This window comes from Portunus trituberculatus, chromosome 14 (assembly GCF_017591435.1).
Source record: "Portunus trituberculatus isolate SZX2019 chromosome 14, ASM1759143v1, whole genome shotgun sequence".
NCBI lineage: Eukaryota > Metazoa > Arthropoda > Malacostraca > Decapoda > Portunidae > Portunus > Portunus trituberculatus.
The window spans coordinates 21,115,567-21,140,723 of NC_059268.1; the positions used below are offsets into that span (position 1 = coordinate 21,115,567).

A 25,157-nucleotide genomic window follows, 5' to 3' on the forward strand; every position below is an offset into this window, starting at 1 on the left:
GGAGGTGGCTTAGCTTATGGTGGTCGCGTGTCTGGCAGGAAACGTGTTACATTGTGTCGGTTGTTCCTCTTCCTGGGTCATTACCGTCATCCCGGCGGCGCGAGGATTAGCAGAGACTCGCATCACGACGGTCGGTCACCTCACAATCTGCTAGACTCGTATTCAGAAACGCTCTCCTTTCTCACCACGACTGTTTTCCAAGGCTACAGAGATGACTAGCAGGGTTTTCAAGAGTTTTCTACAGTTAATGATGTAGAAACCTTGTCACTCTGCATCTAAAACCTTAAAAACACCTTAAAAAATGTGTGTACATTTAAGTAACGCACAGAAGTGTTTGAGAATATGAGGCCTACTAAAGCCTTGCCGAGCTGTTGCCGCTGCTAAAATGATCCAAAAAATAAGATAATAAACACAGCAGGGTTCGGACGTCGGGATTTGCAGTTGTACAGACATGCAGTTCTCAGTAAGGGTTGGTGATCTTTACCTCTGAAAGTATGAAAGCAACCTTGGCGGGAAAGTGCACGGGGAGAGAATGGACAATGGAAGGAGGACGGTCATTGCCTTCCACTGCTGGGCGTGTTATCCTATGCAGGGATCTGATATGTCAGCAAGACTGGGTGGGAGATAAATGCTACCAGTGACCGCTTGCTCTGGCCGGCACCAATATCAACCGTATACCAGCGCACCCCCTCACACATGCACGGTAGCTTTGCCTCTGTGTCTGGCACGCATAATTACTTCCATTGTCTTCCAGCGTCACTAAAGATAAAAAGCCGCGTTACATTCAGAGACAGTCATAAGTGTACTGTCCCTCACTTTTGATACAGAGCTGGGTTATATAATTGTACGCGGTGGCAGCTCTTGTATGTAGGCCTCTTAGGGGACAGTAGAGAGGCGTGGTCTATGCCATGTTCGGGGAGGACTAGTTCATTATCATATTAATTTTACATTGTTGTTTTTTTCTACATGACTAACTCACAATTGCTTACATCATTCTCATCATTCTTGCCTAAGAGAAAGGTGGCCGGTTTAAAGGAAGAACCTAAATATTTTCTCCCTTTCTTTTTCCGTCGTTTGTTCGCTGTAAGCGTGCCAGGTAATATGTTGTGTCATGGTTGGTGATAGGTGTTAACTTGGTGTTCACAGCCATCAGTTCTTGCATGTGACTGTGCCAAGCTGGCCTGCTGCATGACCTGTTCCTGGGGAAGGCGGCACGACCCGTAACGGACTCATGAAGGGATAGGAAAACCAACGTAAATACCGGTTTGCTGAGCGCCAGGCAAGGCAGGTATGGGTCGCGGGGACACACTAACAGCTAGCGAATTACTGCTGTTTCTGTATTCGGAGTGACGCGTGTGTGGAAACAAGCTGAAGAAACAGACAGTCGATATCATAGTGCGTTAAGCAACTTGGTCTTGTCTTAATAGTTAAAGCTGCCATCAAATTACTACTTTTCTTGTATTCACATTGGAGAGACACGTGTGTGGAAACAAGCTGGTGGAACAAACAGTAGATAACAAAGAGTATTAAGTAATTTGCCCTTGCCTTGCGGCCTTCCAAGTAAACTACTCACAGGCGGGGAAGAGGCATGTTTCCTCCTCACGGGCCACTTTCACTCTCGCAGCCTCGCGCCACCTTTTTGCGGCGGGCTCCTCGGTACCGGTCCTGCGTGGCGGATCGCTCTGCTCCCTACACTTGTCCTGCCCAGCCTGCCCTCACGCCGCACCAAGGTCGGGAGCATCTTCCACACGGTTCCTCTCACGCATCTTGGGTTTTCTAGTCCCGGGCATGAAAACCAAAAGAACAGGAGGAAAAAGGAGACCAGAGACGAACAAATACTCGCACTTGGCCAGGGGCAGCTCAGGGACAATGCATACCTTATCCAGCTGACAGGAAGCCCGCGCCACAGCTGTTCCCTGCCCGCCAGTGTGCGATTGAGTTCATTAAATGGGCGCGAAGGGACCACGTGGGCGAGACTGCTTTGTTGCCCTTTCAGTGACGCTATGACCGCCATTATCTTACCACCATTACGTGCTATTGGGGAAAACTAAGCTGGTTTAAGAAATTAATGGGAAAAGGAAAACTGGTGAACTATTTTGACAGTAGAGAAGTGTTTTAATCATATAGAGGAAAAAAATTATGAGTTTCTATCACTTTGCCTTAAAGGTTAGATTCTAAACAGTACAAGACATATAATGATCAGGTAATAGGCGCTTTAAACTGCAAATGTGGTGTGCTGTAAGACGAGTTTTGCGTAACAATAGGCAGACAAGTTAAACCTCCACATCACGTCCGTATCCTAATCAACGGAACTTTTGCAGAGCCCCAACATCTGCATCCGGATGTGTAGTTGTTGCCATACCCACAGCCTCTCTTGCTCGGTGGAAGTGTGCTATGATGGTGTGTGTGCGAGAAGGATGTCGTTATAAAGACTTTTAAGATACGTGAGATGATACTGGAGACTGCAGGACAGTGTGTGTGTGTGTGTGTGTGTGGGTGTGTAACCTAACCTAATCTAACCTAACCACACCCACAGCATCTCTTCTGGTTCTGTGGAAGTGTGCTATGATGGTGTGTGTGCGGGAAGTATGCTGTTATAAAGGCTTCTTAGGTACATGAGATGGTACTGGAGACTGCAGGACCGTGTGTGTGTTGTGTGTGTGTGTGTGTGTGTGTGTGTGTGTGTGTGTGTGTGTGTGTGTGTGTGTGTGTGTGTGTGTGTGAGTGGATGATACTGTTGAGAGATTCTATGTGCAGTTTCATCGGGTACTAATGGGATATGTATTTTTCTGTTAGTAGCAGCAAAAGTGGCGAGAATGCTCAGTAATTTGCCATATGAGTGCGGGAAGACCGGGCCATTGTATTGTAGTAACTGTCAACACGCGATGTCATTCAGTGCCACCAACAATGGCATGTCCCGTGAAGCACACCCTGTTGTATATACATGTAAATTGTTGGTCGTATGACGCGGTTCCTAACATTACACTACATGGTATATTACATGTGTGTGGAGAGCACCAGTACTTCTACCTATCATTAACACTTACGCACACCACTAATGCGAGTCTGCTATTACTAAACTGCCACCACTGCTCATAAACCACAGCCACAAAGATAGTATTAAGTTTACAACCTCTTGTCATGACGTGTGCAAAGACTGTTTAACTGCTAGAGAACCCTGTTACACCACACAGCCAGTAACCTCATTCCCCACTACCACCACCACCACCACCACCACCACCATTACTGCTACTACTACTACTACTACTACTACTACTACTACTACTACTACTACTACTACTTTTTTTTTTCTTCTTCTTCTTCTTCTTCTTCTTCTTCTTCTTCTTCTTCTTCTTCTTCTTCTTCTTCTTCTTCTTCTTCTTCTTCTTCTTCTTCTTCTTCTTCTTCTTCTTCTTCTTCTTCTTCTTCTTCTTCTTCTTCTTCTTCTTCTTTTTCTACTACTACTACTACTACTACTACTACTACTACTACTACTACTACTACTACTACTACTACTACTACTACTACTACTACTACTACTACTACTACTGCCGTGACTTGGTTGCTGTGGCGTTAAATTTTCAGTCAATCAGTCAATCAGTTATCCATCACCACCATCAGCGTTAAGAAGGCATGTAGACTCTCTCTCTCTCTCTCTCTCTCTCTCTCTCTCTCTCTCTCTCTCTCTCTCTCTCTCTCTCTCTCTCTGTCTTGTAGCGCGCAGATCGGAAGGAAAGTCTCGGTTGTTTAATTAGGACAAGCAATTATTTGTCGAGTTGAGCAGGTGAGCGGCCAACATTTGCTGACTCGCCTCGCCTCGCCTCGCCTTGCCTTGGTTCGTCACGCCTCCATCTCCTCTTGCCCTTCCCTACACCGAAGTCTCTCCGGAAATATGTCAGGCACCATTTTCTCCATGACCCCGGACACACACACACACACACACACACACACACACACACACACACACACACACACACACACACACACACACACGTATATAATCAGTGTTGTTCTGTACTCACAAAGAAGGTTCTAATTTAAACACAAAAGAACATTAGGAAACCTGCAAGAAGGCAATGGATGTACACGTGGCAGTGCCTAAAATGTTTCCTGATAGCTTTGTCCAGGTCTCACTGGTGACTCCCTTCCCATTGTGTCACTAACTATAAAAACACTCAAAAGACCAGTGTCGCTTCCTCTAGAGCCCTCTGAAAGCCGTCATAGTGCGGAGAATTGTGTTTTGGAATGTGCTCTCTAAAGACTGTTCCGGTCTTCTACCACTCTCCTTGATGACCTATTTCCTCCTATCCCCAAAATCTAACTTTATTAAGCTGGAACCCTAATACAATCTCGGCTCCTTCGCCTTACATCCTTATCACTACTTCAGAGCCCCTCATTCTCCTACCTCTCTAATGAATGTAAATTTAAAAGCTTCTTATACTGGTCGTCTCTTGGTTCCCTCTCTCACCAAGACAGTGCCACACCCACCAGCACGGGTCACCGGCCTTGTCCCCACTATGAGTCACAGTGACGTCAGAGTGTAAGGCGCGGGTCGGGCGGGGTCGCGGCCACCTCAGCTAAGGCCAGGCAGAAGGTGCGGCCGCAGAGTTTAGGGAACTTATTCTGAAACCAACACTACTTTCATAAGGGTTTCGTTGGAGTTACACTGGTTTTTTAAGTGTTTTTACGTTTGTAGAGACATGTTAACAAGATTTCTACGCGATTGAAAGGAGAAGGTCTTGAGAACGCGGCTTATCATTTCCGTGGTCTTTGAAAACAGTGGAGGTGAGAGAGCGAAGCGTTTCTGAATACGGGCGTAGGAGTGGCCCTATCGGTGCTGCCGATCGGGTGACTCACTAGCCCAGCCCTTCATCAGAGGTTTCCCTTCCGCCCTCACCTCACCTTTACCTGTGTTTTCAAGTGGTGCTCGTTTATCATTGGGGAAAATAAAAGGCAAGGTCTTTCCGTGCTTGATTTCCCTGTGTTTTGAAGGGCGCACTGACCTCCCTCATCTCCCACACACACACACACACACACACACACACACACACACACACACACACACACACACACACACACACACACACACACACACACACACACACACACACACACACACACACACACACACACAAACGTGGATTTATTAAGGATATGAATTTCATCAGAAGAGAAAACACTGTTGAATTAGAGAACGTGAATATGGATCGCTGACATTTGCTTGTGCTTCTGACACTCCGACATTACTTCACTCTCGAACATAGAAATCACCTTAACAAACCAAGAACGGAGTAAATTTGCAGAAGACTAGGCACATGTAGCATAAGGAAACACATAAGGGAAGCCAGATGCGTCCTAATGAGTCTCCCACCTGTATTAACACCTTGAGTACCAGGACGCGTTTATTTATTCTGGTTATACTATTTGGTGATTTTACACAGCTTCAGAAACTTATGTGGGGATTAGAATAGTGAAGACTCTGGCCATTAATCTTCTGATCCTTCCTAATGTAAACAAAATCGTCTAATTTCCAAAACTCAAGATAAAATTTTAGCCCGGTAATGAAAGGGATAATACGTCGTTTTAATCCAAATAAGAAGCATATGTCCTACTGCGTCTAAGAGCTCGCCACCTGTGTGAGTGTATCAGTATGTGGTGTGTTTGCCTGATGGACGCAGGTGGCATAGCAAGGCCTAACAAAAGCATGCAGGAGGGAGGAGGTGTAGCTTGAGGCATCCAGTGAGTGTGATGAGATAGCTTTCCCCCGCGTGTGTAAGGGCAGACGGCGGCCGTGGTGGTGATTGTGCAACACACACACACACACACACACACACACACACACACACACACACACACACACACACACACACACACACACACACACACACACAAGTTTCTTCATGATGTTAAAGGAGCTGATCTTTTCTCCATTTCTTATCTATCTCCCTCCTTCTCCCTTTCTTTTCCTTTTCCTTCTCTCTTTCCTTTTTGTTTCTCTCTCTCTCTCCATCTCTCCTCCTTTGTCTGCCTCCCTCTCTCCTCCCTCCCTCCCTCATTCCTCCTCCTCTCCTTTTCACCTCCAGTCATTCTATCTACATCTCCATTTCTTTATGCCTCCTCCCAATCTCTCTCTCTCTCTCTCTCTCTCTCTCTCTCTCTCTCTCTCTCTCTCTCTCTCTCTCTCTCTCTCTCTCTCTCTCTCTCTCTCTCTCTCTCTCTCTCTCTCTCTCTCTCTGTCAGTCAGTGAGCCGCGTGTTGAGGTGGCACGTGTAGGTGAGGCATGAGTCACCTGGCACACCTGGCTCAGGTGTGTTCTCACCACCTTTGGTTCCACTATATAGAAATTCAGGGTGTAACACGAGTCTTTGGAAATGTTGCTAGAAGTAAATGTTCTATACACACAAGCATTCACTCTCTTTATCCTTCGCTATGACAATGGAATACTATTGATCAGCCCACCCCATCCCCGAACTGGCCTCCTGCAGCTTCCTTGATGTTAGTCTGCTTAAAAACTGTTCTATACACATAAACATTCACTCTCTTTATCCTTCGTTGTGTAAAGGAATGCGACTGGTCACCCCATCCCTTCCCAGAACCTGACTTCCTGCAGCTTCCTTTATGTTAGTCACTGCTTCGAACAAATGAGTGAGAGATCTAACACTGCATGGCCGGGGAGCTGCGTCTTGTACTGAGGCATTTCCGGCTGCTGCTAACGCATATCACGGTGGATTAGTGAGCGATAAACTGCTGATCCGCGGTCGTGTTGTTTGAATAAAGAAACTCAAAGTAGTAGAGATGCTGACTTTGTATTTGATATGTACGTACAAGGAGAAAGGTACAGACATGCGGGTCACAGGTGTTCTGGTGTTGAGAGAGGCAGGTGTGGAGCTCAGTGGGATGGTGGTGGTGGTGGTGGTGATGGTGGTGGTGGTGCTGTCCGCCTCTCCCCTCTTATCTCCGTGCTTGGCCGAATGTTCTTCACCATCAGGAGTGTGTGAAGGGCAAGAGGGGTGTGATCAGAGAGAGAGAGAGAGAGAGAGAGAGAGAGAGAGAGAGAGAGAATTTTACATGTGAGGTTAGATTTGACTTGGGAAAATGATGAGCTATGTTATTATCAACTTTGATTTGAGTTGTCGTTAGTTTTGTTACTGTCATCGTCCTTCTCCTCCTCCTCCTCCGACACCAACACCACTATCACTACTCCGCCTGTCATTCTCATCACCACCACCACCATCACCACCGCTGTTTCGTTCCGCTTCTCACCACCACCAGCGTAGGGTCCTCTCTCCGCTCCGCCGCCCACGGGAATAACAACACGGAGAGTTAACAAACAGAAAACGAGGGACAGAAAAGATAAGATGGTGGCGGCGGTGGTGGTGGTGGTGGTGGTAGCGCGGGGGCGGCAGACGATGCTGTAACAATAATTGGGGATTGGGGAACGTGAGGCTCTGAAAGTGAGAGTGGATGATGACCGCTCCTGCTCCTGCTCCTCCTTCTCCTGCTGCTGCTGCTGCTGCTGCTGCTGGTGCTTCCACATGACGTCACCACTCATTCTGGCCTCTTGCCCCACACCCCTCAGCACAGCGGCCGGCTATGCACCCCGCCCCGTCCTGCTCCGTCCGGCCCTGTCCCTCCACTCCTACCCACCCAACGCCTAAACCCGCCAGATCCTGTTTTTCTCATCTCTCTCTCTCTCTCTCTCTCTCTCTCTCTCTCTCTCTCTCTCTCTCTGTGTGTGTGTGTGTGTGTGTGTGTGTGTGTCGTGTCCTGTCCTGTCCTGTAATGTTACTCGTGGTGAGGACACACACACACACACACACACACACACACACACACACATATATCATTTACACTTTATTTTTACTTCATATTTTTGTCAGCATTGTTTTTTTCCTTCCTGTAAGTGAGTCAGTATCTATTTGGTGCTCCAGGATGGGATGGAGCAGCAAGGTAGCGCACAGGACTCATCTGGAGCCAGTATTCTTTACCATCCAGCTCTTTCTTTTTTTCTCTATGTGAGAGACGTCATGGGGAAAAGTGTGCTAACCCCTTGAGTACCACGACGCGTTTCTATATTCACTTTGCTTACACTATTTGGTGATTTTATACAGCTTCCGAAATTTATGTGGGGGATTAAAATCGTAAAGACCCCCATAGACCCTTCGTAATGTCAATAAAATGGTTTAATCGTACACAAATCTCAAGGTAAAAATTGTGTCCTAGTATTGAAGTGTGTGAAGGTTAGGGCAAAGAGCAGGGCGTGTGTGTGGCAGGAGAGGCGCTAAAGTGGCCGCAGGTGTCGGTTAAGTGGCGCGTGCCTTTACTAACTGCCTTCCATCATCACGTAGTCACCAGTTGTCACTCATGCACTGGGCACCGTTCAGGACATAAGGAAAGCTGCAAGAATCCTCATAATTCTCACGTGGTAGTCTGTATATGCCCCAAACTCCATCTTATTGAGGCTCCCGTCAGTGCTAACCCTCTTCTATCATTAGTCACTCAGTTGTCTTTCATTCTATTGATTCAGCACTAACACTGATTACTGAGTTCATTCCTGTCATCAAAGTGTTTAGTTTTTGCAGTACCAATATCTCATTACGTTCTTCTGTGTTATTGGGCTCCAACAGGCGGTTTACTCTGCTTATGCTGGCTGCTCGTGGTGTGAAATATTGGGGACCTAATGTGTAGACGTGACTGAGTTGGAAGTACAAGGGAAAGTTGAATACAAGAGTGAAATTCTTGCTTTTTTGGTGAAGATTGTGGCTGTGGCTGTGTTCATCTACACGACATGCTAGCAGTGATCTTGTGTCATCTAACTACCTGTTTCTTCTGTAATATGACAAGTCGGAGGTCTACTTGGTGTGAAGTTTGTTGTTGTTGTTGTTGTTGTTGTTGTTGTTGTCAGTCTGAACTTGTCTGAAATGTACAGTACACGAATAACAAGAAAAGCCGTGACAAACTGACATATGAAACAATTCTTTCCGTATAACACACACACACACACACACACACACACACACACACACACACACACACACACACACACACACACACACACACACACACACACACACACACACACACACTAAGCACCACGAGCATGTGTATAAATTTCAAAGCATGTAGTTCTGCATGTAATTGAACCGATGTGTGCGTGGCCTGGGTAGCATTTGGTGATGGGTACGTCCTGGTATTCACTGCGTAGGGTCGTGTTGTGTGTCTCTACTGGCCAGTGTGACTCTAGGGAGGGGCGATGGGGGTGTGTGAGGACGGTCAGAGGTGGTGCTTTGAGGGCTATTCATAAAGAGATACGATTGGCCACTGCTGCTAAACCTTTGCTGTTGGTCGAAGGGAAGGAAAGTAAAGGGGTAGAGGGAAAGTAAGTGAGAAGGGAAAGTGAGAAAGAAAGGAAAAAAAAAAGAGAAGAAAGATGAAACTATGTAAATGAACCATGAAAAAGCATTAGTAATCTCTCTCTCTCTCTCTCTCTCTCTCTCTCTCTCTCTCTCTCTCTCTCTCTCTCTCTCTCTCTCTCTCTCTCTCTCTCTCTCTCTTGCTATTTCCTGTTAGTTCTGTGTTTGTTTGTATAACGCTGTATTGTCCCAGTGTGTGTGTGTGTGTGTGTGTGTGTGTGTGTGTGTGTGTGTGTGTGTGTGTGTGTGTGTGTGTGTGTGTGTGTGTGTGTGTGTGTGTGTGTGTGTGTGTGTGTGTATAGCTAAGTATATGTGATAATGAAGCACTGATTGGGCAAGTTACATGGAGTGGTGTGGAGTAGTGGAGCAAACCTAACTATCATAGTCTGCACGTGGCTGGCTATTGTGTCGGCCGATTATAGTTCAGGTGACAGTATGTACATTGGGATCATGACGTAGGAGACTTTTACTGTGACGAGCTCGCTTAGTGCATTCTGTAAGGACGTGAGATGCGCTGTGGCAATGCAGAGTGGTGGTCACGTTCCCAGGGAGCGAACCCCACACGGCGATAGGGCCTCCACTCAGCGATAGCATAACCTGAGTATCGGCCTTCTGATAACGAAACGAGTAGTGGAGAGTGGTTCGCTGGGGAGCTGAGGGCCAGTGCCAGCCAGTAAGCCCACAGCTGGGAGAGGCTTGCTACCACCACCATGGAGTGAGTGTTTCCTGCCTCTATTAGTAGCAATATTAGGTTTACATCTTGCTAATACGTGTTTTAATGGTCATGGTTGTTACGTTTATTATTCTGGACCCTTCAGTACCATAACGCGTTTCCATATTCATTCTGCTTACTATTTGGTGATTTTATACAGTGAAGACTCCGGCCACTAATCTGCCCTCCATAGATCCTTCCTAATGTCAATAAAATGGTCTAATCGTAAACAAAACTCGTGGTATAATGTGTCCCAGTACAGAAGTTAAAGGGTTTGATACGTTTCTTGAGTGTCTCAGTATGGATGCTGTGAAAAGTGGAAGGGTTCTACGTTTGGGAGGTTTTTGTGTTGAGGTTGAAATATTAATGTCTGGTTATGCTCATATACTGTAATCTGGACACGGTATTCTGAGCAGGGATTATTTTACTTTACTTTATTTGTTATTCCTGTTGTTGCTCCCAAGGCTGATCTGACACAAAAAAGAAGTATATTTATATCTTTATATTTTTTTTTCCATCCATTGTTTTTACGTGTCAAGAAAACTGGTCGAGAAAAAATATGTATAAAAATGTGAATATTCAGCTTTTCCGTGGCAGAAAGTAAAAAGTGCAACAAAAAATGTCCTCTACTTTAGTCTCAGTCAGTGGTTTTATGGAGTCCAGGAGTGGTTTAGTAACGGGTTAAGAGTAAGCATTTCGAGGTGAGGAACTAGGACTGACTGACTGGGCCGCTGGGGTGTTCGTGGCTAGTATTGACATTCCCCGTCCCTGATATTTCCTCCTCCGCCAGTCAGGTATCTTTTCCTCAGTGTACATTTCTCCCTCTAGACACATTCCTTCGCAGCATGTCCTGATAACCTGGCCTTTTAACACCATTGCTGCTAGTGATTTGGTTCAGGTCAATACTCAACCCCTTCAGTATTGGGAGGCATATTTACCTTGAGTTTGTTGTGTGATTAGACGATTTCATTTACATTAGGAAGGGTTTATGGTGGTCAGAAGATTAATGGCCAGTCTTCACTATTTTCATCCCCACATAAGTTTGTGAAGCTGTATAAAATCACCAAATAGTAAGCAGAATGAATAAGAAGACATGCCGTGGTACTGAAAGGGTTAAGTGAAGAGGAAGAGGGGGAGGAATCTCTGCAGAGGAAAGTAAACAGGAAGGGAAAGTGTCCAGGGAGGAAATGTTTAGAGGGAAAAAAAGGTCCAAGGAGGAAAATGTCCTGCACTCGTTTTTGCCTCGTCAGGGAGGCAATGGCGCAGGAAGGTCAGGTAGTGGCGACCTCCCTCTGCACGGATGGCCGGCGGGGCGCTGATTCACACATTCCAATACAATAGGTCACATCACCAGCACTCGTGATAAAGCAGGCGGTGCAGCAGCAGGAGCGAGGCACGTCCCTTCACTCACACCCTGAAAGCACCTCACGCCGCTCCCTCAGGCTGCACTTGCTTAAGCTTATTAATTTATGCCGTCAGCCTTCCGAACATTTACTTTGATATCTGGCCTCGCCGCCTCTCCGCCTCGCTGCCTCGATGTTTGCGTTTCAAGACTGAGGCCCGTTTTCAGAAACGCTCTGCTCTCACCACGACTGCTTTCCAAGGCCACAGAGATGATTTGCTTGGTTTTCAAAAGGGTTTCTCCAGTTAATAACATAGGAAACGTGTCACTCTGCCCCTAGAACCATAAAACACCTTGAAAACTCTTATAAACTTAAATAAACCCTTTTGATATAGTGAAGGTGAAGCATAGGAAAGTTTGAGAATACGAGCCAGAGGTTTACCTGTGAGCTGCAACAGTCGCCTTCCTGACGCACACAAGCCACGGCGGCATGCAAGGTCTCTTATCCCGCTGGCGCCGGCTGTGCGATGTTGTGTGTGTGTTTCACTGTTTGATCTGTTTGATCTGCTGCAGTCTCTGACGAGACAGCCCTACGGAACGAGCTCAGAGCTCATTATTTCCGATCTTCGGATAGGCCTGAGACCAGGCACACACCACACACCGGGACAACAAGGTCACAACTCGTTTTTACATCCCGTACCTACTCACTGCTAGGTGAACAGGGGCTACACGTGAAATGAGACACACCCAAATATCTCCACCCGGCCGGGGAATCGAACCCCGGTCCTCTGGCTTGTGAAGCCAGCGCTCTAACCACTGAGCTACCGGGTGTGTGTGTGTGTGTGTGTGTGTGTGTGTGTGTGTGTGTGTGTGTGTGTGTGTAGGCAGGCCAGGGATGGGTAGAGAGGAATGCAACGAGACTAAATACCTTGGGTTCATTTCGTATTGGTAAGCCACATCACACGCGCGTCACCACTCCCTAATCCATTCATTCATCACTGTACTCTGTGACGCCCGTGTGGTCTTGGGGACACCCGGGACAAGAATCTGGGATGTCATTGTTGATTTTTACTGGTAGAGTCGTTTCTGTTCTTACTCTTCGTCTTCACTCTATACAGTAAGCTTCTCCATACAGCTCCTATTCTGCACACAAGTTGTATTTTTATATTAATCCCTTGAGTACCACGATGCGTTTCCATATTCATTCTGCTTACTTTTTAGCGATTTTCTAAAGCTTCAGAAACTTATGTTGGGGATTAGAATAGTGAAGACTGGCCATTAATCTTCTGACCTGCATTGACTCTTCTTACTGTTAACAAAATGGTTTAATCTTACACAAATCTCAAGGTAAAAATGTGTCCCAGCATTGAAGGGGTTAATGTCCAGGCTCTGAAAATGGGAGCATGAAATCGTGTATTGTATTATTGCATCAGATTCACCGCCCTAATGAGTGTAACGAGTGGCGATAGACCGTGAACCGAAGCGTGACGGCACTGCATCACCCGCTCCCCGTGAGATGAACGAGTAATGATAGCGTGGATGCTTCACTGAACACGACCTATCAACCCCGTGGCAGGACGAGAAAAGTGTTATGTTTAGTTGTAATGCTGGGATATCAGACCGAAGCACCTGTCACAAGGGAACACAAAGGAAGAGCTCGCTAGTATATCTGTTGATTCACCTCGACACCTGTGCTGTTAGTGTTAGTTACAGCTTAACCCTTTCTGTACCATGACACGTTTCCATATTTATTCTGCTTACTATTTGATGATTTGATACAGCTTCAGAAACTCATGTGAAGTATTAGAGTAGTGAAGAATCTGGCCATTAACATTCTGACCTCCACAGACCCTTCATAATATAAATAAAATCGTCTAATTACACATAAAACTCAAGGTAAAAATGTGCCCCAGTACTGAAGAGGTTTAAGACTTCTGTTACGACATTCTTACCAAGGACACAGCACCGCTTCCTTCACCTTAAACATACTTACTCTCACTCCTGTCCTGTTCACCTCACTAATGCAGGAGTTAATTAGTACCTTCACTCATCCCTTTTGTGATCATAACAGACTACATCACATTTACCCAAGGCTCATGAGGGCGGGGAATGCCTGGAATGCCTGCAGGGAGAATGTTTCAAGTGGGGATCCCCTACCTAGAGTATTATCAAGGAGAGGAACGTCTAGTGGGGAATATAACTTCTACTATCGTCTAGAGTGGTGATATGGTGCCATGATGTTTCTTTCCGCTGCATGAGTGTCTACCTGCGCTTGTATGATTGCTATACTCCAATTCACACATTTGCAAGCTGGCAATGTAAAGGCTGGGTAGACACAGTGGCTTTGGGTGGAAGACTATAGTGATGCGATGTCATGATACTTCTCTGCGTGTGTGTAAGGTCGGTAAGTCAGCATATTAAGTTAGCTATCAGAGGCTGGGGAGGTGAGGGAGTAAGAGCTTGAGTGGTGAGGCTTTGTGAAGTATTATGATACTTCTCTCCGCTACAAATGTGTGGACCTCGGCGGCTTTGCGTGTAAGTGGCGAGTAAATCGATACATTTAGTGATCGGAGAGGCTGAGCAAGAGAGGTAACAGTAATAGTGAGAAGTGGTGAGGCCTTGAGGTGTTGCAGTGTTCCGTCATGCTTCTCGCTCGCTGCATCCATGGTCACTCTTGTGTGCATCTCTGCAGACACAATTCCTCGTGTTCTTAACTAAACTTTAACTGTTATAGGATTATTTTCAAAGGATAACGATATGACTACTTTAGCTCATGTTTCATTACTATTTATAGGGCATGATTCCTCTTTAATTGCCTCTAGAATGTATGAAATTACACCTCATAATCGCTCATAGAACCTGTTAAAAGTAAAAGGAATCATGGTAAGATGTCGAAGAATGTGATATTCCTGACTATTGTGACTTCTTGCAATGTGGTGCAGGTTTACAGCACGATTTCGAAAGACACCTGCATTGACGACAAAAAGAGTGATGCATAAGTTCAAACCTTTTAACTACTTGAATACAATGGCGCTTTACCATATTCATTCAGCTTACTATTTGATGATTCTATACAGCTTGAGAACTTATATGGGGGATTAAAATAGTGAAGATTGTGGCCATTAATTTTTTGACCTCCACAGATCTTCCTAATATCAATAAAATGGTCTACTTATACAGAAATCTCAAGGTAAAAATGTGGTTCATTATTGAAGGGGTTAATGTCTCTGGTAATATAGCAGGCAGTAAAATCGTTTATGGCTACTAGAACTAACTTCATTTCCCTATTATGACCTACACCTTACTAGATACGTTTGTACTCCTTTGTCTGTTCATCCAGTAAATTATTTTCCACTACTCTGAATGCTTAATCTTTTTAGTACCAGGACGCATTCTTGTATTAATTCTGCTTAGTATTTGGCGATTTTATGCAGCTTCAGAAATTCATGTGTGGTATTAGAATAGTGAAGACTGGCCATTAATCTTCTGACCTCCATAGACTCTTCCTAATGCAAATAAATTTCGTCTAATCGCACCCTAAAATCAAGGTAAAAATGCATCTAAACACTGAAGTGGTTAAAGAAAGACGCCATCAGTGAGAGAGTTAAGCAATCTTGCCCTCTTTATCATCACTGGCGGCCAGAGTTAAGCGGCAGTTCACTTCATCCTGGATTCCTTGAAACAAACACTTTCCAGAGGCAGGTCACTTGACAAGGCGAGATTTCCTGGTTTCTTGGTGTGGGCAGCTAACAGATTCTCAGAGTATAAGTTGCCAAACACTGCTTGATTACACTATCCTTAACCTAAACGCTACACAAACAACAGTAATACATGAACGCTAACCACAGTATGAAAAAAGAGAGGAGCTTGTTATCTACTACTACTACCACTACTAAGGGAAAAGGCCAAGTTAAGACACGTAGTAAACAATCAGTAATCTCATAACTGCCAGGAATCTCGTCATGAACAGCGAATAAATGGAGGTAATGATAGACCCACAGCTTAAACTGGGCGAGTAACAAGTTGCATTGGCCCTAGGGTGGGTTCGAGGTACGTGGTGGAAGGAGAGAAGAGAAGAAGAGAGGAGAGGAGAAGCGGAGGAGAGATGATGCCGCTGTTGCGAAAGGGAAAGTGGTTTGGGGTGGTAATAAGAAGGGAAGGTGAGGGTTAGCTAGTGTTGAGAGTGAAATGCAGAGCTGGGGATGAGGGAGGATGACCGGAGGGTGTGTGGGAGCCTGTGCGTGTCATTGTGTGCTGAGTAATGTTTGTTCTGCTGTTCTGTTACGTCGTGCTACTTTCGTTTCTTTAGTTGGGGGAAAGAACGGAGGAGGAGAAGGAGGAAGAGGAAGGGAAGGAGGGATGGTTAAGCAGAGTTTACAGGAAATTTTATGTTACTCATGTTACAATTTTTTTACGTAAGAGGGATAACTGGCCAAGGGCAACATAAAACGAAAAAAAAAAAAAAGGCCTACTTGGTTGCCAGTTCCCTTGCAGGTCCGAGAGAGTTAGCCAAGAGAAAGGGATAAATGTCTTGAAACCTCCCTACTACAAATGCCGTTTCTACCACTACTACTTCTATTACTACTTATAATAACAGGTATTAACGTAAAATTATTTCTTCTGCAAATAAAACTATATTTTTTTTGTTCTGGCAGAAAACAACATTGTGTACTTCATTGTCATGTGGGTAATTACCTCTGCTATTATTACTATTTCGTTAAGAGATTCGCTGGTATGCAGAAACGCCTTCCCCTCTCACTACGACAGTTTCCAAGGCCACAGAGAACACTAGCTAGGTTTTCAAGACAGTTTTTTTTCATTTAATAAACGAGAAATATTGCTAATCTATCACCAAGACCATAAAAATATGCTTAGAAACGCGTGTACTTTTAACTACAGCCTTTGGAAAGCAGTGATGGTGAGAGTGCAAATGTTTCAAAATACGAGCCATTGAGTTACGAGGCTGTACGTGATAGTTTGGTTATGCAATGTTAGGTTACGTTTGGTCTTAGAAATAAACTACGTCAATGACAACATAGAATGAAGTACGTATAAAATCTTGCCCACTATATATGCAAATAACACCTAAGAAAATATCTGTAGTAGTAAACCACCCATCATATGTGAGACTTGACAATTAAAATAAGACAGCTACCTAATATTAATCTCTTCAGTACCTGGACGCGTTTTTGTATTCATTCTGGTTTCTATTTTGGCCATTTCATACAGCTTCATAAACTTGTGGGGGTTGAAATAATGAAGACTCTGACCAGTAATCTTCTGACCTCCATAGCCCCTTCCTAATACAAATAAAATCGTCTAATCACATCCAAAAATCAAGGTAAAAATGCGTCTCAGTATTGAAGGGGTTAACATTAGGCATCCGTTCAACCACCCAGTCATCCTCCCAGCAAGGTGAAGGCAAGGGAGACACGACCTCTAAACAAACGTGAGAGTATGAGGGGAGCTTGAAGCATTGCCCCATTGTTTTGACGTTCAGTAAACAGATGCAGACCCGCAGACGCTCCTCGAGACACGCAAGGAAGGGAAATCGGGAAAAAGTCACGGTCCATATTCAGAAACGCTTAGCTCTTTCACCACGACCATTTTCTAAGGCCACAGAGATAATTAGCAGGATTTTCGAGTGTTTCTCCAGTTAATAATGTAGAAATATTGTCAATCTGCCGTAAAAACACCTTAAAAACTTAAATTTAAATAAACCCTTTTGAAATAGTGGAGGTGAAGTGCAAAAGTGTTTGAGAATACGAGCCCAGGATTGGAATGCCAGACTGGATAGAAGTAACAGGAACCCAAACACGCAGAAGAGAGAGAGGATGGAGAGAAGGAATGGAGTCTGAAGGGAAGATAAAGGAGGTAATCAGGGAAGGGAAGAAAGGCAAAGAAGTAAAAGTGAGGAAAATGTAGCAATGGAGACGAAGGAGGAAGAGACAGGAAGGGGGAAGGAATTGAAGTAAAAGTAAAAGCGAAAGGAAGGAAGGAAAAATTTAATGAAAACGAGAAACGAACCAAAATGAAGACAGAGAAAAGAGACAAAAAGAGAATAATCATTAGAGACAAAAGTGAGAAAGAAAAAACGTATAAAGAATTAGACAAAGGTAAGGGTAAAAATAATGAACAAAGATGATAAGGAGAAGGAATGAAGGAGAAAAAAAGACACACAATGGAGGAGTAAGGATTGTGAAGCCCAACGTGGCAGAAGCACAGTACCTACACTCATAATTACCGAGATAAGGTGACTGTTACGTGCGCTTTATCAGTTTTTATCAGGCTGGAGATTAGATCTGGAGTGTTTTGGTGGTCGAGAACGCCACGAGAAGCAGTGCTGATGAAGGGTAGTGAAATTCCACGCTCTTGCTCCTTCAAACATTGGGAAAGGGACGAGATGTTAACCTGTTATTGGCCATTATCTCTTTCAGTACTGGAACGTATCTTTACTATGAGTTTGCTATGAATTTCACTCCCTTGCTCCTTCAAACACTGGAAAGGGACTTGGCTTTTAATCTCTTTCAGTACTGGGAGACATTTATACCATGAGATTGGGTGTCAGAAATGAAGAGGTGGTATAGTGGAGGCAAAAAATTAGAAAAAAATGTCTGGTTTTAATGCAAGACTATCTTTGACTATGATAAAAAGATGGTTGGATAACATTCTTACCCTGAGCTTTGGGTGTGATTGGACGATTGTGGAGAGAGTAAAAGTTCTCTCTCTCTCTCTCTCTCTCTCTCTCTCTCTCTCTCTCTCTCTCTCTCTCTCTCTCTCTCGCTCTCGCTCTTCGTCATCATCATCATCATCATCTTATTATTTTCTTCTCTTTCTCCTCCTCTCTTCTTCCTCCTCCTCCTCCTCCTCCTCCTCCTCCTCCTCCTCCTCCTCCTCCTCCTCCTCCTGCTCCAGAGAGATGAGATGAACAGCCTTTAAACACCTCAAGGTCTGTGTTGGCGGGTAAGGGACCTTGAGATTCCCTATCCTGCCTCTTACATTGGCGTTGAATTCTTTATAATAAGATCACTGCGAGTGTGGAGGAGGATCTGATCTTCTATTGGTGGTTCTGATTCTCTTTATTCTTTTTTCTTGATTTTTTTCTTGTTTTGTATGTTTGTTTTATTTTTTGTTTTGTTTGTCTTGTGTAATATTTGTGTATCTTGTCGCGTCTATCTCATTCGCCTCCTTATCTCTCTCTCTCTCTCTCTCTCTCTCTCTCTCTCTCTCTCTCTCTCTCTCTCTCTCTCTCTCTCTCTCTCTCTCTCTCTCTGAAGTTAGATAAGCTCTGTTATCTCCTCAGCAGCGATAAAAGACATTGATAATTTAACCATTTTCACTGGAGGATGATTGCGACACACACACACACACACACACACAAACGCACACGAGTCAGTCACTTACATTGCATTAATAACCTATATTTTTTTTTCCCTTCCATGACGTAAAGCTCTGGCAGTGGTGATTGTAGGTGACACTTCGCTCATAACCTTTTGCTTTGCGGAGAACTGAAGGGCGAGCAGGATCAGAAGGGTGCTGGGTGCCGGAGAGAGGGAGAAGGGGGAGGACCTATGTAGCACGGCCGTTTAATAGTATTACTTCTTTTGGTTAGCGGAGACCTTGGCTTGTTGCTTCTCACCTTCACATGCATCTATGACTTTATCCTTTGCTTCTCTGAGTGTGTGGGGACAACAAAGCAAAGTCGTGGGTGTGAATCAAGGTGTTTACATTGTCTTGTGCTGTTGGCCTTGTCCTGTTGTCGCCTCTTTGTCTGGGAGTGCATGTCCGCTGCTCTGGTAAGCTGTGGTATATAGCTCACTGACGTGCCAGATCCAATATAAACCCCTTCAGTACTGGGACACATTTTTACCACGAGTTTCGGTGTGATTAGACGATTTTATTGACATTAGAAAGGGTCTATGGAGGTCAGAAGATTAATGGCCAGTCATCACTATTTTAATCCCTTCATAAGTTTCTGAAACTCTATAAAATCATCAAATAGTAACCAGAATCAATATGGAGACTCATGCTTTAAGGGCATTTTAATTAAGAGAGTTAGGTATGTTTTGAGGGCATTTTAAGATAGTTTGGCATATTTTGAGGGGTTTTAAGACAGTTTCTATAACTTTCTATCTTTTCTCTGCTCCTTCCAAGTTCTGCTGACTTTTCTCTTTTTCCACACTTCGCACACTATTTCCTTCTTCTCTTGTATCTTTTGAGCTACACGTGTGACCTCCTCGTAACCCATAGTGCCTGGTGGTGGCGTCCCTCTGCTCCGTGTTGCTGACATTACTGACTTGATGTAACCACTCCGCTAAGTATGCAAGGATCGCTTTGGCAACACGATACTCACTCACTGGTCAGACTGGAAAAAAAAAAAAAAACACGACCTTTGCATGTAAAAATAATTACGTCAGGGTGCATTAATAAACAAGCACGTTTGTTTGAGGTTTTGCTTCTTGTATCGATTACATCACTTGATTGACTCAGTGCACGGATTGTTTACTTGTGCTATCAATACAAATGTTTGTCGATGACTTTACTCTCTCTCACGCCTCTTGCTTCACTTGATAGAGCCCACCAACCACCGCTTCACTCCCTCACTGTTGATTTTCAGTAGACACTGGAAATTTATTCAAATAGATACAAAAAAGAAACCATTAACTCCTTCAGTACCATGACGCGTTTCTATAATCATTCTGCTTACTATTTGGTGATTTTATACAGCCTCAAAAACTTATGTTGGGGATTAGAATAATGAAGACTCTGGCCATTAATCTTCTGACCTCCATAGATCTTTCCTAATGTCAATAAAATGGTCTAATCGTACACAAATTCAAGATAAAAATGTGTCCCAGTATTGAAAGGGTTAATCTTACCTTATTTGATCCTCCATTCAAGACTTCAAGACAAAAAAAGATAATTGTCTAAAATCTAAATAATTGCAAGTGGATATGGGAGGGATTGTGTAGCATTGCAAGGGATGAGCCCCAGACGTGTGGCTTACCGTGGCGCGTGGATCACAGCAGCGCACTCCAGGTATTGTGTTGACATCACGGTGCGCTGCGCTAATACCATGGCAGGCTGGCTGGTTTGGATCATGCTGGTGTGACGAGTACTTGCTGATCTGCCCCTAGGCTTCATTCTAGAACTGGTTTTACTTACCCAAGTTACTTCTTTAGACTATTTGTTCTAATTCCTCCCCAATGACCTCCATCCTTTGTCTCATCCGACTCTTGACTGCGAGTAACAAGACAACACTTGTCTGACAAACCCCAGATCTTTACAAAGCCGGAGTGACGCTACAGACAGTATAAAAATGAGTTGCTTCCTTTACTAATACGCTGTCAGTAGTGTATTTCAGAAGTACACCGCTAATCTGCACCATATTTCATTAAGTGTGAGATGATTCAGTATCAAAGCACTAATTCGCTCCTCTCAATGGCCTCCCAGATGTAGTTAACACGCCCTTAAGCACACAACACCTTCCTGAACCCGGGAATTTCCGCCCCACTCTCAGCATTTAGGACGCAGCAGGCGGCCGCGGTTGCATATGGATAAGATAACTTTAGTTGGCCACGACGAGCATTGTAACGAGAACAGAACGTGGCTGCGAGACCGGAATTCTGTGGTGATTTAATCCACTTGGCCGGGTGAGGCACTAAAGATGGTTAACAATGAGGAGAGGGTCTCAAGAGGAGGTGAATGAGGGGGAAAGGACGCGCTGAATTCTCCTCTTTATCCTAGCCTGGTTATTGAAGAATGAGGGAGTGGAGTAGGATGAGGGCGGGAGAGAGGGGCAGGATGGTGAGACAGTGCAAGAGTGGGGGATGGCAGGAGGGCGTGGCACGGAGATGTTGTTGGGCCGCCTGCCTCAGTCTCGCTAGTGACCGGAGCCGTTTTTCTAAGTGGCCCCATTGTTATGTCAGTTCCCCGTGTGACTGCTCCACCTCAGCCAGTCATTGCCCCCGCCTGCATGCCTCCTCTGCCGCCGCCACTGCCCGCCTCGCCTCGCCTCGCCAACGCAACTTTGCAGCGACTGATGGAAATACACGGAGGGGAAAAAAAAGTAAATGAAAAAAATCAAATTGACCTAAATAAGACATGATTTTTAAGTAACCGTTCAAGAATATAATACGTTTTAGCTAACCGGTTCTTCTGTCACTCGTATTATCATTAGGATTTGTCACTTTTTATATTATGTAAGACTTTTTTAGTGTGTTTTGAATGGACTAAAGACTTCATATGAGTGTTTACTTAGTGATTGCTTCTGATATCTTTTGAATCAAAGTGAGACGAGATATTTGCGAATCTAAAAATACTTCCAACTGTATATTTACGTTGAGACTTATTTTTTGTGAGCGCTGCCTTGAATCTCCTAAATGTCATCTTTCTCAATTTTACTCATGGTCAAATTATGTGTAGCTGTTTTAGAAGCCGTGCGGAAGTCTTCAGTGTGTGTGTGTGTGTGTGTGTGTAAATAGAACAGAAAAGCTTTTGTGTCACGTTCCTAGAAACAAACAAGACTAAGTGTGTATTTTATTCTTTATTATTATTATTATTATTATTATTATTATTATTATTATTATTATTATTATTATCATTATTAATATTATTGTTATTATTATTATTGTTGTTTTTTTCACCTATTTTGTATCCATGGTTATTGCATCACATTTTTACTTTAACCTTTAGTCTGGTAAACTATTAAAGAACTTTCACTGCATTACCCTCGCTTGCTCGCTCACTCACTCACTCACTCACTCACTCGCTCACTCACTCACTCACTCACTCACCCACACACTCGCCCACTCACTCACTCACTGACCCACTCACGTTCAGAGCATCACTATCTCTCTCTCTCTCTCTCTCTCTCTCTCTCTCTCTCTCTCTCTCTCTCTCTCTCTCTCTCTCTCTCTCTCTCTCTCTCCCTTTTCCTTTCTTTCTCCACGCCCTCACACACACACACACACACACACACACACACACACACACACACACACACACACACACACACACACACACACACACACACACACACACACACACACATGCCCTTCACACACTCTCTCTCTCTCTCTCTCTCTCTCTCTCTCTCTCTCTCTCTCTCTCTCTCTCTCTCTCTCTCTCTCTCTCTCTCTCTCTCTCTCTCTCTCTCTCTCTCTCTCTCTCTCTCTCTCTCTCTTATACTTTTCCTCCTTTCCTTTCCTTTCTCTCGTCTAGAAACGCTACTCCAACCACTGAGTCTCTCTCTTCCTCTCTCTCTCTCTCTCTCTCTCTCTCTCTCTCTCTCTCTCTCTCTCTCTCTCTCTCTCTCTCTCTCTCTCTCTCTCTCTCTCTCTCTCTCTCACCCACTCGACCGGTACCCTCCCCTCCCCTCACACACACACACACACACACACACACACACACACACACACACACACACACACACACACACACACACACACACACACTCTCTCTCTCTCTCTCTCTCTCTCTCTCTCTCTCTCTCTCTCTCTCTCTCTCTCTCTCTCTCTCTCTCTCTCTCTCTCTCTCTCTCTCTCTCTCTCTCTCTCTGCAGCTTGGTGACTCAGAGCTCACTAGAAAGGAGTGTCCAGTCCACGTGTGTGTGTGTGTGTGTGTGTGTGTGTGTGTGTGTGTGTGTGTGTGTGTGTGTGTGTGTGTGTGTGTGTGTGTGTGTGTGTGACAAAGAACTGCTGTGCTATGGGGAAAAAAATGTATGGGACAGGGAGCGACTTTGAGAGAGAGAGAGAGAGAGAGAGGAGGAGGTCAGCTGTTCACTATTAAAAACAATAACAGCGTTAACAACAACAACAACAACAACAACAACCCAGAAAAATATCTTGCGTCACCCTTGTTAAATTCAAGAATAGAACAACAACAAAGATGAGATGCAGAGAGAGAGAGAGAGAGAGAGAGAGAGAGAGAGAGAGAGAGAGAGAGAGAGAGAGAATAAAAAGTCAAACAATTATATATCTGAATCTTTTTGTGTGCCTATTTTTTTCTTAATAATTGTCAGAAATAAAAACATAATGAAAGAAAATGTTAGTGTAGTTACTCTCTCTCTCTCTCTCTCTCTCTCTCTCTCTCTCTCTCTCTCTCTCTCTCTCTCTCTCTCTCTCTCTCTCTCTCTCTCCCCAGCGTGTCCTTTCAATGTCCTATGAGTTCCCGCAAGCCTCACAGCCTCTTAGCACAAGGGCGAGTGAGGTTATAGTTGCCAGGCCGATCTCTGAGTACGAAAGAGAGAGAGAGAGAGAGAGAGAGAGAGATGAGGGATGGAGAGCAGCAGTGAGGCGAGAGACCACTGGTGCCAGGTTGATCCTTGAGTGGGCCTCGAGTGGTGGTCAGGGAGAGAGCGTCATTTCACCTCCTCCTCCTCCTCCTCCTCCTCCTCCTCCTCGTTCTTTTTTTCTCCTTCTCATTCTTCACCTTGTCGACTCTTGTTGCTAGCGGGACTAACTAACTAAGGCAAGGCTGAGGTGCTGTACGGCGCTGCGCAGAGGAGAATGCCTAAAAATCTGCAAGGAATGTGTTAGTATTCTGCGGGAGAAGCGATTCAACCTTTTAAATTTACAATCTTTAGAGTGTCGTAGAGTTAAAAGGAGTCTGGTAGAAGTGTTTAACCCTTTCAGTACTGGGACACATTTTTACATTGAGTTTTGTGTACCATTAGACTAAATTATTGACACTAGGAAGGGTCTATGGAGGTCAGAAGATCAATGGCCACAGTCTTCACTATTTTAATCCCTCACATAAGTATCTGAAGCTGTATAAAAATCACCAAATAGTAACCACAATGAATATGGAAACGCGTCATGGTACTGAAGGAGTTAAGTGGTATATGCAATTCAGCAAGACTTCATAGCACTAAAATTTATGGGTTCACAGTTGATTTTGTATGGAATAGGGAAAGAATAGTTCGTAAATAAGTTGATAGGTGACTGAGATCAGGTTGTTAGTTCTGTGTCAGTAGGGAACTTTAAGAGATTAGATAAATTAAGAGCTGGGAATGATAGCTGGATATAGACAGGCATGTTTCATTAGGTGCTGTGTGGGTAAACAACTAGGAGACTGAGTAAGAGCGGGACAGGTTAGAGGAAGATGGTAAATTAGAAAAAAATAATGAGTGACTGAGCAAGAAAACTAATATGTACTAAGTCTGATATCTTAAACTTACTTGCTTCTTATGTTGTACACGACAGAAAGACCGGGAACTTTGCGAGCATGTATCACCTTGTAACGAAACAGAATGAAGTGTGTAACAAAATACCTCACTTAATTAACCCCTTCAGTACCATGACGCGTTTTTATATTCATTCTAGTTAATATTTGGTGATTTCATACAGCTTCAGAAACTTATGTGGGGGATTAAAATAGTGAAGACTCAGGCCATTGATCTTCTGACCTCTATAGACCCTTTAAAATGCAAATAAAATCGTCTAATCATACTTAAAACTCAAGTAAAAATGTCTTGGTATTGAAGAGGTTAAACATGAACTGGAATATAAATTAGAAACGCTCAGACAGTGATCAATGAATTGGAGAAGACTTAAGATGTGATAAGATAAGATACCATATTAAAAGGTCAGACTGTGTTGTGACAGATAACCAAATGACTGGGAGAAGACTGAGTTACTATATCTCAGCCAATTAGAGACTGTTAAAGGACAATTAGGTAACCCAGACA

General features: G+C 44.2%; 1 protein-coding gene across 2 annotated transcripts in view; it reads left to right on the forward strand.

Annotated features, from left to right (window-relative positions):
* The window catches only part of LOC123503390 (unconventional myosin IC-like), a 42,154-nt gene that overhangs the window by 1,502 nt on the left and 15,495 nt on the right, over positions 1–25,157 (forward strand). The window contains exon 1 of one of the 2 annotated variants that reach the window (XM_045253109.1): positions 9,930–10,128. The exons of the other annotated variant lie outside the window; for it this stretch is intronic. Coding sequence (XP_045109044.1) covers positions 10,124–10,128 — 5 coding nt within the window. The 5' untranslated portion in view covers positions 9,930–10,123. Of the gene's footprint in view, positions 1–9,929; positions 10,129–25,157 lie in introns of those variants that run through there. 2 annotated transcript variants of the gene reach the window in all.